Here is an 18,696-nt window from a genome sequence, read left to right as displayed (position 1 = left end):
CAGTGCTGCCCACAGCCTTTTGTCCACTAGAGCTATCTATCATTCTCTATGTGGCAGATACAGTCCTCTCCTTTCACACAGAATGAAAGTTCTCAAATGTTTGTTACAAATAGAGGCCCCCATGTTCTCCTAATGTTGTGACATTCTCCTCAAAGTTTTGACGTAAAGAATTCAAGTGAACAATAAGTAGCAGTACAACATTAGTGAAGTAGATTACTTGTGAACTTTAATTATTACCAGAAAAAGATTGAAAGGGATGTCAGTGTGGTTGTGACAGCTTTGCAGTTGAGTGTCTTGTCTATCAGAAAACTAGGACCATCTTTCTCACTTGACCATTAGACGGATGACGAAACAAGGCATGAAAAACACAAAAGCACAAATAACTAAACACATCAAGGTCTATAGAAAGGATAAATGAACATGAGCTTTTATTTCAAACAGGGCTAGGAAAGCACATAATTAACAGACACAGGAATATTATCTACCAAACAAAGAAAGTCCTCAAATTAAATAGATTTAAATGAATGAGAACATCCTTTTACCCACCCTGTAACTCTTCGGACGTCAAATATTGTACACCCAAATGCTTCTCTGCAGCTGTCACAACATCCATTTTGTGTGACTTACATTCCATCCATGCGGTACAGTTGATAACCATTGCTATGAACATTAAAAAGCCAAATTTTACTGAAGCATATAGTACCACTTAAAAGTTTGGACAATCCTATTATTGCAGAATAATAGGGAATACATCAAAACTATGAAATAACACATATGGAATCATCTAGTAACCAAAAAAAGTGTTAAACAAATCTAAATCTATTGTATATTTGAGATTCTTCAAAGTATCCACCCTTTGCCTTGATGACAGCTTTGCACACCCTTGGCATGGCATGCTTTTCCAACAGTCTTGAAGGAGTTCCCACATATGCTGAGCACTTGTTGGCTGCAATTTTCTTCACTCTGCAGTAGTATTATTCTATATTATAAAAAATAGTAAAAATAAAGAAAAACTCTTGAATGTGTAGGTGTGTCCAAACTGTAACCATGGTAAGCTCAACTTGCCGCTCTCGCACCGGACATTTCTGATCCCAGCTCCATGGGCACCCCTACATTAACACATACCGCTTCTTTCCCCAATACTATACATGTCTCACACCTAGCAACCTCCCTTCTACACATTGCTGCCACATGCCCATGAGCTTGACATCTGTAACAACGTAATGTATTTGGCAGAAAAGCTTGTATGGGATAACTGAAATATTCACTTTGTCAGGCAAAGACTCAACATCAAAACAAACATGCAATCAATAATACAGTAGAAACACCTATATACATCATGTGCAAATGAGGTAGGATAAGAGAGGTAAGGCAATAAATAGGCCATGGTGGTGAAGTAGTTACAATATAGCAATTAAACACTGGAATGGTAGAATGTGCAGAAGATGAATGTGCAAGTAGAGATATTGGGGTGCAAAGGAGCAACATAAATAAATAAATACAGTATGGGGATGAGGTAGTTGGATGGGCTATTTACAGATGAGTTATGTACAGGTGCAATGATCTGTGAGCTGCTCTGACAGCTGGTGCTTAAAGCTAGTGAGCGAGGTAAGAGTCTCCAGCTTCAGGGATTTTTGCAGTTTGTTCCAGTCATTGGCAGCAGACAACTGGAAGGAGAGGCGGCCAAGGGAAGAATTGGCTTTGGGGGTGACCAGTGACCCGTAGCGCGTGCTACGGGTGGGTGTTGCTATGGTGACCAGTGAGCTGAGATAAGGCGGGGCTTTACCTAGCAGAGACTTGTAGATGACCTGGAGCCAGTGGGTTTGGCAACGAGTATGAAGCGAGGGCCAGACAATGAGAACGTACAGGTCTTAATGGTGTGTAGTATATGGGTCTTTGTTGACAAAACGGATGGCACTGTGATAGACTGCATCCAATTTGTTGAGTAGTGTTGGAGGCTATTAAGTAAATGACATCGCCGAACTCGAGGATCGGTAGGATGGTCAGTTTTACGAGGGTATGTTTGGCAGCATGAGTGAAGGATGTTTTGATACCCACATGGTAATAAAAATGGCCACATGACAGTAAAATAAAATGAAATAAGTCACTTCAGAAAAAGCAGAGGAGAAACTGAGAGAAAGTTGTTGTTACTGATGGAGGTTAGTCATTTGGCTGGGTTCCCTGTGGAGGCCTAGCTGTCTATAGTGTTGCAGTAGAACAGGGAGCTGTAGTGGATCCTGTTGTTGACATGACTGATGGCTTCCTGTTGTGAGATGGGCAGACACAACAAAAGAGACAAATGAAAGTGGTGCATCTGTGATCCCACCTGCATTGCACAAGTACAGTGGCTCTGGGCCCGTGGTTTAAAGTGCTACTTAAGTCGTTTTCTGGGGTTCCTGTACTTTATTTTGCTATATATATTTTTGACAACTTTTACTCCACTACATTCCTAAAGAAAATAATGTACGTTTTACTCCTTTCATTTTCAGACACCCAAAAGTACTCATTACATTTTGAATGCTTAGCAGCACAGGAAAATGGTCTAATTCACACACTTATCAAGAGAACATCCCTGGTCATGCCTTACTTACTGCCTCTGATCTTGTGGACTCACTAAAACACAAATGCTTTAATTTGAGTGTTGAACTGTGCACCTGGCTATGCATAAATTTAAAAAACAATAACATTGTGTCGTCTGGTTTGCTTAATTATAAGGAATTTTCTATTATTTATACTTTTACTTTTGACACTTAAGTACATTTAAAACCAAATACTTTTAGACTTTTACTCAAGTAGTATTTTACTGGGTGACTTTCACTTTTACTTGAGTCATTTTCTTTTAGGGTATCTTTAGTGAGTTTCAAATAGAACATATTCTCAAGTGAGCACACAATAAAACGTTACTTTGTAGAATTTCATAGCTCCAATAAAACCTTTTTATATAATGGAGAAATCATCTTTGCAGTACAACTTGACATTATAGGATGAACACAATTTCAACATATACATAGTTCTGATGATTATGTTGAAATTAGATTGATGCAACAACCTGGAGCTATGAAAGTTAAGTCAATGTATTTAAGTATAAGTTTTACCCTAATGTCAATGTTTACACCACTGGTTGAAATTAAATGAAAACAGTACTGGTTGATTACATTTTTCAAATCAAATGTATTTTCCACAATGATGCCACGTGTTGATTCAACCAGTGTGTCCCCAGTGGGATGGAACTCTATGGCGTGCACCCATGCCAACCCCAACTTCAGTCAATCAAATCAAATCAAATCAGCCTGAATTAAGACAAATGCTTTGATAGCAGCAGGTTGAGTTATGGAACTGAGATTATGCAACGGGCAGACAGCCTACAGAATGGCTCACCCTGCTTCACAATCTCCAGTTGCACTCCGGAGTGAGTTTTTTATTTTACCTTTATTTAACTAGGCAAGTCAGTTAAGAACAAATTCTTATTTTCAATGACAGCACAGTTCCTAAACAGTGGGTTGGGGCAGAATGACAGATTTGTACCTTGTCAGCTCAGGGGTTTGAACTTGCAACCTTCCGGTTACAAGACCAACGCTCTAACCACTAGGCTACCCTGCCACCCCAGATAAGAGGGCCTTACTAGTAACTGGCCAACATTACAGGTCTTTGATGTTCCCATGGTTTTTGTAGCATGGCCAAATATAGAAAAACACTCCCATGTCTGCCTAGCACTGGATCAGATGGAATATCTATGTCTATTCTGCTAGTGGCTGGTTAGGGTTGAGATGTTGGCAGGACCTGTTGGGTGGAGAATATTGGCTCTACAACGAGTATTAAGGCACACCAAGTCTGTTTACATACATCTTAGTCAAATACATTTAAACTCAGTTTTTTACAATTCCTGACATATAATCCCAGTAAAAACTCCCTGTTTAAGGTCAGTTAGGATCACCACTTTATTTTAAGAATGTGAAATGTCAGAATAATAGTTGAGATAATTATTTATTTCAGCTTTAATTTCTTTCATCACATTCCCAGTGGGTCAGAAGAATTACATACACTCAATTAGTATTTGGTAGCATTGCCTTTAAATAGTTGAACTTGGGTCAAACATTTCAGGTAGCCTCCCACAAGCATCCCGCAATAAGTTGTGAATTTTGGCCCATTCCTCCTGACCGAGCTGGTGTAACTGAGTCAGGTTTGTAGGCCTCCTTGCTTCGCACAAGCTTTGTCAGTTCTGCCCACATATTTTCTATAGGATTGAGGTCAGGGATTTGTGATGTCCACTCCAATACCTTGACTTTGTTGTCCTTAAGCCATTTTGCCACATCTTTGGAAGTATGCTTGGGGTCATTTTCCATTTGGAAGACCCATTTGCGACCAAACTTTAACTGATGTCTTTAGATGTTGCTTCAATATCCCGACATCATTTTCCTACCTCATGATGCCATCTATTTTGTGAAGTGCACCAGTCCCTCCTGCAGCAAAGCACGCCCACAACATGATGCTGCCACCCCTGTGCTTCACGGTTGGGATGATGTTCTTCGGCTTGCAAGCCTCCCCCTTTTTCCTCCAAACATAACAATGGTTATTATGGCCAACCGTAGTCTGGCTTTTTTATGGCGGATTTGGAGCAGTGGCTTCTTCCTTGCTGAGTGGTCTTTCAGGTTATGTCGATATAGGACTCGTTTTACTGTAGATAGATACTTTTGTACCTGTTTCGACCAGCATCTTCACACGTTATTTTGCTGTTGTTCTGGGATTGATTTGCACTTTTCGCACCAAAATACGTTCATCTCTAGGAGACAGAACGCATCTCCTTCTTGAGCGCTTTGACGGCTGTGGGGTCCCATGGGGTTTATACTTGTGTATTATTGTTTGTACAGATGAATGTGGTACCTTCAGGCATTTGGAAATTGCTCCCAAGGATGAACCAGACTTGTGGATGTCTACAAAACAAATTCTGAGGTCTTGGCTGATTTCTTTTGATTTTCCCATGATGTCAAGCAAAGAAGCACTGAGTTTGAAGGTAGGCCTTGAAATACATCCACAGGTACAATACCAATTGACTCAAATGATGTCAATTAGCCTATCAGAAGCTTCTAAAGCCATGACATCATTTTATGGAATTTTAAAGTTTAAAAGGCACAGTCAACTTAGTGTATGTAAACTTCTGACCCACTGGAAATTGTGATAGATTCATTCACTGTGTCTGTAAACAATTGTTGTAAAAATTACTTGTGTCATGCACAAAGTAGATGTCCTAACAGACTTTCCGAAACAATAGTTTGTTAACAAGAAATTTGTGGAGTGGTTAAAAAATGTGTTTTAATGACTCCAACCTAAGTGCATGTAAACTTCCAACTTCAACTGTATGTACCGATGTAATGTAGGCTGGTGACATCTTCAAAGACAAGTGTTTTGATGCTACCAACGGTGATTCAAATCCGAAGCTAGTGTAATGTGTAAATGATACTAAAATTGCAATTCGATTTCACACTACACTTCACCTGCCTACAACCTGTATTTAGGTAATCAGACCGCAACAAAACAGCAGACAAAACTTATTTTTGTATTTCAGTGGGATCACGGTCAAATTCTCAATCGTCAAATTTCACGGCATGCTACTTTCACCCTGTCTGAACCAAAGGTGCAGTGTCAACGGTGTTGAGAGGTGAATGAGTGCATTGAGTGCAAACTTCTCACATACCAGTCTTAAAGGGGACACTTTCAAGTCATTCCCAAACCAACATAGAGTACAACTGCTTTTGTTGGTGGAAACTCAGCATATAGTCAATGATGTTTGAAGAGCCACCTAAGAATAGTCTTAGGCTGCAGTCATAGTGAAAGTAGTGTGAATGCAACAAACCACACAGCATGCTACTTTCTCACACAAAGTAGATGACCTTAAGTGAATGCTGCTCTTGTGGCTCAAAGCATTGCATTTCTTCATTAAGACTTTGTTAATTGCTGTTTATTCTAATCTTGCTACCTTAAAAAGGTTAGATAGAGTCCCTCCCACGTACTCAAGTGACCTCATTGTACTCTGAAAAAAAAGAAGTTGTGATGATGAAGCGCAAGATGAGGCATTCTGTTCTGAGAGAAATTGGGTTTTGTAAATGTTATTCAAATTTGTTAAACAATTATAAAAACACACACAAAATGAGGATTTTACACTCTAGACCAGCACTAAGTCTGCAAATAGAGATCATATTAAAACAGTCATGGTAAGACCAGGCCCACTGCTACATAAGAGCATGTGAAATCCATAGATTAGGGCCCAATGAATCGTTGATGTTGTTGAATGTTGCGTTTATTTTTTGTTCAGTATATATACAATAATTTACACTTTAATACAATGTCTTAGAGAATGGTATGCTTTTCATGTATTGCATGTTTCTTGATTGTCAGCACAGGGTAAAATAATTACATTTCTATACTGGTAAAATACCAATGTACTCAGGATGCAACAGGTGGGAGTGTCCCACCTAGCAGCATATGATATCATGGAAGAAGAAAGGTGTGGAATGAGGTGTTTACCAATGAAATTATGTGATCTGAGGTGATGTTGAATGTGTGTGTGGCTTCAGTGGGCACGATTACAAGGCGAGGGCACAGGTAGTCTCAGTGTCAGACATGACAGAAGGGCGGTTGGGGACGGCCTGCAGCTTACTGACACTTCCTTGGCTCAGGCCGCAGGTGCACAGCTTCAGCAGCCTCAGCAGATCCTTCTGGAAGCGAACGCCAATGAACACGTACAGGAAGGGGTTAATGCAGGCGTGGGTGAACGCCAGACTCTTGGCAATTTGACCAGCGACATCGAAAAGTTCCAATACAGCACAGTCCGTGATGGTGGTGTCGGCGGCCTGCGTGGCGTCGACCACCAGTAGCCCATTGTACGGCAGCTGGGAGAGGACAAACACAGCCACCACAGCGAAGATGACCCTGAGTGCCTTGTGCTTCTCAAAGCTCTTGGCCTGCAGCAGGGTGCGGATGATGACAGAGTAGCACAGCACCATGACCAGCAGCGGCAGGAAAAACCCCACACAGATCTGCAGAACGAGCACCAGGATCTTGGTGCGATTGAAGAGGTTGTTTGGGTAGACCAAGACACAGAAGGAATTGCCCCTACGGTCAGGCTTGACTTGGGCGAAGATTAACTCAGGCAGGGCCAGGAGGCCTGAGATGATCCAGACAGCTAGGCAGGTCAGCTTGCTGACAGACAGCCTCTTGTTCTTCTGGTTGTGGGCCTTGGTAAACTGGACGATAGCCACATAGCGGTCCACGCTGATACATGTGAGCAGAAGCATGCTGCTGAAGAAGTTGATCTTGTAGATGGCCGAGAGGAGCTTACAGAGGCTCAGGCCGAACATCCAGCCCTTGGTGGCGTCGGCGGCCCAGAAAGGCAGCGTGCCCAGGAAGAGAAGGTCGGCCACGGCCAGGTTGAGTAGGTAGACGTCCGTCATGGTCTTGAGGCGGTGGCGCACCGTGGTAAAGATGAAGACCACCATCAGGTTGCCCACAGCGCCCAAGATGAAGATGAGCCAGAACAGCGGGGGTTCGTAGAGTCCCCGAAACTCCCTCACCCAGCTCTTGTCACATAGCCCCCCTGGGGTCTCAGTGAAGGTCCCATAGTCGCCGGTGTAATCTCCAGACAGCTGTAACACAAACAAGCATTCTTTAATGGGAGACTTTTACTCTGAATTTGTGTAACAGGTGTCCCTAATAATTTATTTTGTCACTGTCTTTGTCACGGTTTAAAAGACAGACAGATTTCAATTTGGCCTACTTTTAATTTAACTATTAATTATCCTCTTTTTTTCGTCACTTGGTTGACTGCCTGTCTCTTCCCCCAAACCATCTGCCTACACTACAGGGTTTCATAACGCTGTGGATTCAGTGGAGCACAGCAGGGTGACACCAAGATCTGGTGGTAGTGTCTTTCTATCTAAACCAGATGCTACTCTGGCTGCTCTCAGATGCAGGTGATGTGTCTCCCTGTCTCTACAGGAGAAACCTTACCACTACACCACTTCCTCCTGTATGAGATGGAGGCGCTGAGAGATGGAGGGGATGAGAGATGGCGGGATAACGTTCCACAGGGGCTACAGAATAGCTCGGGTTCATGATGCACGTCAACGACACAGCACTCATTGTCGACACCAACACACACAGATGTAGGACGGCGATTAAATTGGGGGAAGCGGTGACAGCATGCACACCATGGACATTTTTAGACTGATGTTTAGCCTTTACTGTGGCGAAGTTTGTGTGTTTATTGGAAACATTTGCCTAGCTTAAAGGCAAGCAAGCATTAAATTCAAACTCCAAGCTTCATTGATCTTTCTCTTGAAAATTATCACTGAATCTGACTGAATATTGAAAAATATATATAATTAAATTAATATTTATGTATCATGGAAAAATAATAACTAAAAGCATTATGTACAGTATGTATGTACTGTAATAACATACACACAGACAGATCACATACTTGTCCACAGTCATACACTCTCACGAAAACAGACCACAAAAACTGTTGCAAACACGATAAGCAACCCTCCAGAAAACTGATCTAAAATCTGATCTGAATCTTGGGTACTTTGGGTACTAAAAATTAAGTTGAAAATACTAACAAGTGTTTCTCTCACCGGCCACATTAATGTTGATGTGAAATCTTATGTGGTCTGTGTATGTGAGTTCAAAAGACAAACAGTAGATAGTTTAGGCTACAATCAACATGTTTGGATTGAATTCATTCTCTGATGTTTGATGCTGCTCTCCAATTCATTTTATGGAATTGTTTTGTAATTGTCAATACAAGCATTTAGATTTAAATAATACTTACAGTTTCATCAGTTGGGAGTGCAGTGAACAACGGCCACTCCATTTTACCTGTCAGAAGAAGTCAAATGTTTAAAAAGTTAATGTGGGGGAAAAAGTGATTACTACATAAATTAAGTGTATATCACCTTTGATCCACAATTAAAACAATTTCAACCTAACAAAAATGTTAAAATAATACTATCCACTATTATGAAAGAAAATCTCTACATTTGAAACAAAACTCACTAGCAAGATGACAAAAGACAATGTTACATGCACTTACCCAGTCAGTGATGAGACTTCAATGCCGTGTCTCTTTCTCTGAGTAGACGCCTCTAGCCCTTGATGAATACTGCTACCCGTCTCATCGTCACCAGCTTTTAGGATTTGTCGTCTTAACCACAATGTCACATGTCGATAGATTGCTTTGCCTACGCCAGTAGTTTCTGTTTTTTCTAACATGCAGAATACCAGTGTACAATTCTAATCAACTTTGTATGCATTCAATTGAGAAACTTGTCTCTTTTTGGGGAACCTGTGGCATACTCTATAAAACAGCCAGAGATTACTTGCATTTGTTCTATGAGACACCTCACATAAAGTTACTCATAGAATTAAATGCAGGCTTTATTAGGCATATCTGCTCTGCATTGGATCTCACATCACTCATCTTATGCAACTGTAACAATTCTGCCTCATCCCTCTAAAAACCCTTTCCATAACACAGTATGCTCAAGTGAAGCACTTGGTGATGTATGAAAATGGATAAACTTGGTAGTAAGACAACACCCGTGTCGTGAGAGGGTGAAGTTCATTGTGGGCTGACAAACAATCTTCTGGAATATGTCAAATGCCCGGATGTTGCCTAAATGAAAGTAATGTAGCTGATAACGTAAGTTCAATCCGTAAATCGGACTGAATGGCTTGCTTCTTTAACTTCATCCAGTAAGTATAATGCTCTAAGTGTACAAAACATTAACACCTGCTCTGACCAGGTGAATCGAGGTGAAAGCTATGATCCCTTATTGATGTCACTTGTTAAATCCACTTCCATCAAATCATATATTTGTCACATCCGCCGAATACAACAGGTGTAGTAGACCTGACAGTGAAATGCTTACTGAGCAATGCAGTTAAGAAAGAGTTAAGAAAATATTTACTAAATAAACAAAAGTCAAAAAATTATAAAAAGTAACACAAAATAACAATAATGAGGCTAAATACAGGGGGTACTGGTACCGAGTCTGTGTGGGGGTACAGGTTAGTCGAGGTAATTTGTACATGAAGGTAGGGGTAAAGTGACTCTGCACAGATAATTAACAGAGAGAAGTGTCAATGGAAAGAGTCCAGGTAGCCATTTGACTAATTGTTCAGCAGTCTTATGGTTTGGGGGTAGAAGCTGTTAAGGAGCCATTTGGACCTAGACTTGGCGCTCCGGTACCGCTTGCCGTGCAGTAGCAGAGAGAACAGTCTATGACTAGGGTGACGGGAATCTTTGACAATTTTTCAGGCCTTCCTCTGACACCGCCCAGTATGTACAATCAGTATAGATGAAGGGGAGGAGACAGTCTATTGTTGTGACTTAAATTAATATCAGATCAAATTTGATGACCAATTTATACAGAAATCCAGGTAATTCCAAAGGTTTCACATACAAAGTACAGTGGCAAGAAAAAGTATCACTCATTTATTCAAGCATTTCCATTATTTTGGCAGTTACCTGTATATGTTAGTGTTTACAAGCATCATCATCATGGCTTCATATCTCGCCTTCTTTTCTATTTGCCACATGCGGAATGTCATTCACCTATTGACCTTATAGCCTATGAGCATAGCACAATTATGTACATTCCTCATGCTTGCTGTTTTACCTATGATCACCTCCCCCTCTCTCAACCATAGGGCAGAAATCTTGAGATGTATTTATATGTCAACTTACCCATGTTCTCTCACAGTTTGACACTCATCCACCTCCCCACCCATCCACCCCATTTCTCCCAGCATTGGGGTCTCAATGCCAGTTGCCCGCCATAGGGCTGGCTACCTGCCATCCTATCATCTGGCTCTGAGGATTATTCCTCGGAGACGAGGCTATTCCCAAAACTATTTTAATAAAATGTTCATATTACACTGGCTCTGTTACTCATTCAGTTAGTCTGTCCTCGATTTAACTACATCTTAGCATATCCAACCTTGTTAACAATTGCGAGAAAGAAGCAGACGCCATAGAAAAGGAAGTGCAGCTACTATGAGCAGATGTGAAAGGCAAGGGGGAACTTAAAGGGACAAAATGACAAAATACTGGTTTGCAATGTGGGCACGGTAAATCCCATGTACAGTATACCGCAAAAACACTGCATCAAAGGTTCCCGGTATTTTAGGACTTGTTTATGGACACATCAAAACGAAGAGGCAGTAGTGATAGTTTTGATCTAATTCATTTAAAGATTTTATGTTTTTAAATCAGGCCGTGTTCCAGGTTACAACAACAATCAATAGTTTGACAACTTGATATTGTTGATACCATGTGTGTTTGCCATGTGTGGTTTTCATTTTAGGCTTCCAACCACACCTGCATATTGCTTTTTGATTGCATTGTTTTTATCTGTATTGCTGTCTATTACTTGTTTTCTTTGGTGAAAATAAATCAATACAAATAAATAAATATATGTTATCATCTTTCGAGTTTCCAAAGCCAAAGTGACTGTTATGATAGAAACATAAAGGGAGAGGGAAGTTCATTCATGTCTGTTTGTTTCCTGTGAGTAGGTGTAAGGAAGAGTATTTTCTAACCTCCTGTGTTTCAACACAGATTTGGGCACTGAGTACAACAGAGCATAGTGCAGACAAGTGTGGAATCGTCATAAAAGTTTCACTACCCAACTTGATGTAGCAGTTTCTGTCTCAGGTTTCTCATAGGACCCAGGGGTGAGATGCTGGCGGTTGAGAGTAGCTTCCAGTCTCCTCTTTCAGGTTGCGTTTCTCGGTTTGGACCACAAAGAGGCAAAGTGAAACAGCCATGGCCGTAAGCTGGGCTAAGGATGCTTCAGGGTGCCTATGAAAACAAACTCTCGAATAAAGTGACAGACAAGAGAGGTGTTGGTGGTGACATCAGTTCCAACTGACACACGGCAAAGCAGTGTTACTGGAGCTGTAAACTGCGTGGTAGCTGCGAACACCTGTGCAACCTCAGGACAGACCTCTGTTAAACTCGAATAATGCTTGAAAACACATGCACCCATCCACACACACACACTGATACTTAAATATGACAAAGCCAGTCACCAAATGATATTGGGCTTCTTGCAAAAACTATTCAAATCACACAGAAGGAAACACCACATCTACATTCTGCGTGCATTATAGACATTCTAACAGACATCTTGCTATTCACCAGAACACAATAACGACCACAATGAAATCCTACATGATGAAGCAGTGTGTATTGGTTATATAGGGTCACCATGCTGTGCTGCTTAGGTCTGAACTCTGAACTCTAGGACTCAGACTCCGCATCAGACGTGTTAGTGGTGGTCTCAGAGTGGGCTTCTGTAGAAAGAAAGCATTGTGAGTCCCAGCAACCCCTTGTGAGATGACATCAAGCCTTATTCATTAGAATTGCTGATTAGTACTAGGCCTACGTACATGATGATGGTGATACTTGATGGTGATACTATGTGAAACCCTGACAATCGGAGTGCTTGAAACTGATTCACCTTCATAGTGATTCATGACAACAGACAATAACCCTAAACCACATGGTACTGGATCATTGGTCTACCAACACATTGGCTCTGTCTGGTCAAATGAAATTGGTTACAGTGACGACTTCCTCTTTGGTGTCACTCTCATCACCACCTCTGTCACTGCTCAGAGAATCAGCTCTTAAATCAAAGATTTATTTGGCAAATTGAGTGGTACTCTTCCTAAGAAGAATGACACGGCACAGTTATGCATAGATATTGATATTGAGAAAAACAGTTGTGTGGTTTTGCTGGTGTGACATCTGTAAATGACCTAGTAATTAAATTACCCATATCCTCAGACTGGCCATTGGACAATTTGGGCAAATGCAGGTGGCTGGACAATCTTTAGCCCATTGGTCCTGTCTAAAGTTATTTGTTTTGCACATAATTATCATTATTTGGCCAATAATGTGGGCCTTGAGGAAAACAATGGGCCGGTAAAGAAGTCTGAAGGGAAAAAAATTATAGTAGGCTGGTGTGTTAGAAATGCCCAGGCCGATTTCTGGTCCCAGTCCGTCCCTGTAAGAGACTATAGATGCCTGTTGTCCTGGTGGTTTCCAAAATGTTCTCTCACCTGTGTAAGTATAGGAAGTCTCTGTGAAAGACATGGTCTTTGCAGATAACTGAAAGATATATTCTAAAATAATGTTTTTAACCTAAGGGTGGTTTTAAAGGAACAGGTAACTATTTAATTTGTCAATTATATTGAATGATGCAAGACATTTGCTGATAGCTCAGAAGTGACAATTTAATCTCAAACTACATGTTTATTTTCTCCTGTTTCTTCATCCCTGCCGCGAGCTCTGCCAGAGAGCCACAGGCTTGGCGGGGCTCCCAACGTGGGAGGCGGGGGCCTAGTTGAGCTGGACATGTAGAGAGTGGAGAAGCCAAAGAACTCGATGGGGAAACTGGAAGGACAGCCAACAGCCAACTGGTTATTGCCTCACTGTCACTGGTAAATGACGCAAGTTCCTATCCATTTCCCTATCAACCTTTGTTGATTGGCATAGAAGTATGAATCAAATAAAGAATGAATGGAATTGAATGAGAGCTCTGATGCTGCGTTCATGTGTCCCCTTGTCCATCGTTTTATTAATTTAAGCCCTAACCCCTTTAGCTAACCCTTCCCCTAACCCGAATACCTTAATCCTAGCCTAGCTAACATTAGCCACCTAGCTAGGATTCGTAATATTTAATGCTATGAAAACAAGTAAAATATTTTACTTTTAGAAAATGTGTAACATTTTTTAACAAATAAAAATGGTTATTTGTCACATATCATACAAAATGGGTGCTAGAAATCCACAAATTAATACATACTGTACCATAAGAAAAACTTATATCATACTAAATGGATTATCTCGGATTCACGTACAGAATAATACAAAACGCTCTGAGACCAGGTTGTCCAGGGACATGTTCTACAGAGGGGAGGAAGTGGTTTTGGCAGGAGTCCAGTATGGGGAAGGTCAGAACCATAATTCTGTTAACTCGCTAGCTCATGTTAGAACATACAGTGTGTTTAATTAACTGGGAAACACAACATAAATCACCATGACCATGTGACCAAAAGTCTTTCAAAATCAAAGAGCCAGTCAATGCACACTATTTCCCATAAACAGGACCTCACTTCAAATTTCTGAAGAAAAACAATTTACAGCCGACACTGATTTTGAGATAGAATTGAGAAAAGTCCCTTGGTAAACCCCCTTAGTCCCCGGTCTTTAAATTGGCCAGGAAGCTGCTGTGAATCTCTGTGATGTGTGTATAAGCAGACAGTTGCCCGGGTGTTTCTAGAAAGTTGCTGTTTGTGCCCTCAGCGGCAGGGGAGTTTGGCACGCAGACACACAATAGCAACCACTTCCTGTGTGACTGTTAGCACGGATTTATTTCACACATTGATACTCATCAGCTTGCCAGCTGCATCCCGCAACTGTCATAGAATCACTGTTTGACTTTCGTACATGGTTTGATTACACCATAAGGAACCCTTCTTCATGTCCTCATTACATGTAGTGCAACAAGACCACTCAGGGTCTGTAAAGTTCTCTACTTTTGATAGATTTAAACAAACAATATTGAAATCACCTTTGTCACAACCATAAACGGTCAACTCCATCTGCCTGATAGGATATTCATTTTGGTTAATTGATTAATTTGGTTAACGTTTATTTTTATCCGATTTTAGAGTCAATGCAACTGAGGAAAAACAAATTGTTACTTTGCATATCACTTGAATGAAAAAGACAAGTTACATTTTTGTCAACTCCGGAAAACATCAACTCTGTCATATTTTTGTGTAACGTGCTGAAAGAACTGCTAGAATGGTTCTATTTTTATTTGGGGTTTTCAAAATAATAATGTTCTATATTTTACAAAAAGTTTGTATTGAACTTGTATTTTTAGAGGCAAAAGTATGTATGTTTTTAGTATTTGCTGTTAACTCCTTCAATGGCTTGTCAACTCTGTCACTGATGGCTAACCCCCTTCATCTTTTTGTCCATATTCTGAAGAAAAAAAATATAAATCACTGTTCTGCAACATATTGACATATTTGCTGTGTTAGATCCAAGGGATGTTTGCTTTCTAAATGTTGTTTATGTTCTGAATCTAGAAAAACATGCCAAATTGGAAACTCTGGAAACTACAAGGTGTCGAAAGCATTCCACAGGAACCCAGCAGCGTTGCAGTTTGACACAAACCAGCACTACCATACCCTGTTCAAAGGCACAAATATTTAGTCATGCCCATTCACCCTATGAATGGCACACATACACAATCCATCTCTCAATTGTTTCAAGGCTTAAAATAAATTTAAATTTTTTTTTGTATTTCTCTCAAAACTGCATTGTTGTTTAAGGGCTTGTAAGTAAGTAGGTCTACCATGCAATAGTAATTTCATTACTCAGATTTCAAAGGCTGAATAATACTCTGCTCCCCAAAAATGTCTCATCTTCCTGTCGAGATAGTTTGACTTGGAATTCTCATCCGCACAAGGTGCTAAATGTGTAGCCAGCACCCGTATCTACAAAGCATCTCAGAGTCGTAGTACTGAGCTATGATCGGTTTTAGCATTTAGACTAGAATGATAAAGATTACATGGACAGATCCTATATCAGCACTCCTACTCTGAGATGCTTTGCGGCTCCGGGCCCAGAACTATATGGTGTAGCCATATCTACTGATCCCGAGTGGACAGAAGAGCGTGTATTTCACAGAAAACAATTCCAGTGGCTTTGAAAGTCACTATAAGGTACCAAATATCATTCATATCGTTTATAAATCTGAATGGTATTACAATAATAACATTAATATAATTATTGTATGTCTTTTCCAGTTTGATTGAGCTCTGCCTTGATTTTGTAGTAGGTTATCTTTTTGAGGGCAGAAGGGATGTACGCGTCAGTGGATGAGATCCAGAGTTTGCCTGAACAGCTCCTGTAACCCCCCCCCCCCCCCCTCCCCCCCAGCAGTAGTGGTACATGGGTAAAATCACTGGAAGCCAAGCCAGAAACAAAAAGCCATACTATAACTCCTGTTGTGATAATTGCCCAGTTCGGTTCATATGCATTGCCACCGTGATATATAGCCCCAACGCCGAGACAGTAAGAAGACGCAGTGCCAGAATAAATTCAACCACACATTTGTTTCATCACAAAACCAGAGAGCAACCTCTGTCCGGTGAAGTCCACAAAGCATATTGCATGTAACAAACAGTTACATGACTTACAGCATGGTCAAGCAAGTTAATGTTTCCGCCATTTTCAGACTACTAAACAACTATTGATTTAGAACCATGGAGAGTTACCGCAAGTCACAAAGAAAACAGGAGCTGCCTCCACTATTCCAGCACCATTTCAACTTCAACATGATCAAATCCCCTATGTCGAATACAGTGACAACTAAAAGATACCAAAAACGATTTAGTCCAGTAAACGTAAGCTAAATATGATGTGCCTGTCCATTGTTCTGATTTCTCTCTCTGTGTGTGTGTGTGTGTGTGGGGGGGGGGGACATTTTGACTCACCCTACTTGTAGAGAAATGCCAATGCCATCCTCCTCTCTTTCATGTTGACAAACAGTCTATGACTCGGGCCTTCGGTACAGGACACGCTTCTAGCTACATATTGAACTTCCATCCTCTCAGGAGGCACAATATATATATTTATGGTTGGATCAGAATCACCGTTATAATCATTGGCCAGTATGGAGAATTAAGTAAAACCACAAGTCCAAATCCCTATCTCCATCCATGGATAATTTAAGAAAGGGCCCATTTTAGCTAGCTAGCCAGCCATCAGAGGACGACACAACTAGATGCCACAATTTAAGTTCTGTCAACGACATGTTGCTTTTGATGTGAAGCCAAATCCAAAAACTGGCTTCTTTGACACTTTTTAAGCTCAACTCTGATTGGCTATTATTTGGTACCATCCAGCCAGCTGACTGCTGTCCATCAGATGCATATGATTTTTGCTGGATGTCTTTTCCGTACTTTTTTCCGTACTTTTTTTTACACTTTTCAACTAGATAAAAGCTAGCTAGTTGGAATATGTGTGGGTACTTCCATGTGTACCACCGCACGTTAAAGCGAACGAGTTGAACATATGCTGCACACAGAACGCATCGCTGCCTAGTGCGGCATTCCCCAACATAGAGTTGCTCCATTGACTCTGCGTTCCACCGGATGCCTCTGGTGGATATGAGGCGTGAAGCTAATTGACAAAATAATTTGGCTAATTTATCCCACCTGCCAACACATACACGAGACACCCACATCAAACCACACCCGAAACCAACTCACGTTTGAAATCAATCATAGCCGCTAACATTTCTTAATGAACCACATCTAAAAACAAGGCCAAATCAGGAAGTGCAGTTGTCCTTTAAGGCTTGAGTGTTTGGCATCTCGTGGGCCACGTCAACCTGTTGGTGGTGGGAGGAGCTATAGGAGGATGGGGGTCATTGTAATGGCTGGAATGTAATACTTGGAACGGAGTCAAACATGTGGTTTCCATATCTTCGATGTGTATGATACCGTTCCATTTACTCCATTCCAGACAATACAATAAGCCAGTCCTCCTATAGCGCTTCCCACCAACCTCCACTTATGTCAACACCCTACAGGATGGATAGTTATAGTGTATTGGGTATTGTTGTCCAATTGAACAGGAAATTCAGGGCCAATGCAGTAAACGTTTTTACCTGTTTATATATATATATATTTTTTTTTAAATGATAATGCCCTTTTAGTGTAAGAGCTGTTTGAAAAGACCACCTGAAATATCAGCCTGTTTTGGTGGGATGGAGTTTTGGCCTGCCTGGTGACATCACCATGAGGTAAATTAGTTAATAGACCAATAAGAAAGGGAGTTTCAAACCTCTCTGCCAATAACAGCTCATTTTAAATGTTCCCCTCCCCACTCAGATCACTCCCAGACAGTCCTAGCAAAATTATTGATGAGAAATTGCTCTTAGCTAAGATTTAATTGAAAAGTAAAGGTATCAAGAAATAATTTGATATCGAGATAAACACGGCTGAATGAGATCTTTAACAAAATCTGATATTTATAAGCATAGATTCTGCAGTAACCCTCATGCTTCCAGCCTTGTTCAAATTCATACCTGCAGGACCAAAAGGTGACAGGTAATCAAACATCTTCTCAAAATTGGTTTAGCAGACAAGGGATAGCTAGATTGTAAAAAAACAACAACAAAAAACATCAGCATCACAAATGACACCCTATTCCCTTTATAGTTCACTACTTTCGACCAGGCCCCTATGGGCCCTGATCAAAAGTAGGGTACTATATAGGGAATAGGGTACCATTTGGGAAGTACACATGCACTTCTCTCAGAGAGATGACATGCAGTTAGACTCTTACCATGGCCTTCATCTCATGGGTTCCCCGGATGCCGTCCAGCCCGATCTTCAGTTTAACCGTGTGTACCGCGGTACTCCATCAGCTGTGTCTCGTACTCAGCCGTGGTGGCTCCGGTTGGGCTCGTTGGTCATATCTGCGCCATGTAGCCAGAGAAGCGCTTGTTAAGCTTAGAGAGGGTGTGTTTCTCTGCAGCCCATGAGCAGACCCGAGCCAGCATGGGCCCTGCAGAAGCAGATGCTACAGCCAGAGCTGCACAC

The 18,696-nt window shown here is 41.1% G+C and overlaps 1 protein-coding gene and 1 long non-coding RNA gene across 2 annotated transcripts; both read right to left on the bottom strand.

Annotated features, from left to right (window-relative positions):
- Positions 1–204: 204 nt before the first annotated feature.
- Positions 205–18,566, bottom strand: LOC135563882 (uncharacterized). The gene is made up of 2 exons (XR_010460624.1): positions 18,440–18,566; positions 205–2,263 (listed from the first exon to the last, which is right to left on the bottom strand). It is a non-coding gene; the product is annotated as an uncharacterized LOC135563882 (long non-coding RNA).
- Positions 6,278–10,397, bottom strand: LOC115105200 (C-C chemokine receptor type 9-like). The gene is made up of 3 exons (XM_029626931.2): positions 9,092–10,397; positions 8,831–8,877; positions 6,278–7,640 (listed from the first exon to the last, which is right to left on the bottom strand). Exons 2-3 carry the CDS (start codon positions 8,870–8,872, stop codon positions 6,582–6,584), a joined length of 1,101 nt encoding a protein of 366 aa, XP_029482791.1. The 5' UTR covers positions 8,873–8,877; positions 9,092–10,397; the 3' UTR covers positions 6,278–6,581.
- Positions 18,567–18,696: the final 130 nt, after the last annotated feature.

Source organism: Oncorhynchus nerka, linkage group LG22 (genome assembly GCF_034236695.1).
Source record: "Oncorhynchus nerka isolate Pitt River linkage group LG22, Oner_Uvic_2.0, whole genome shotgun sequence".
Classification (NCBI taxonomy): Eukaryota; Metazoa; Chordata; class Actinopteri; order Salmoniformes; family Salmonidae; genus Oncorhynchus; species Oncorhynchus nerka.
The sequence above is the reverse complement of the archived record's forward strand: the minus strand, read 5'-3'. Positions and strand labels throughout refer to the sequence as shown.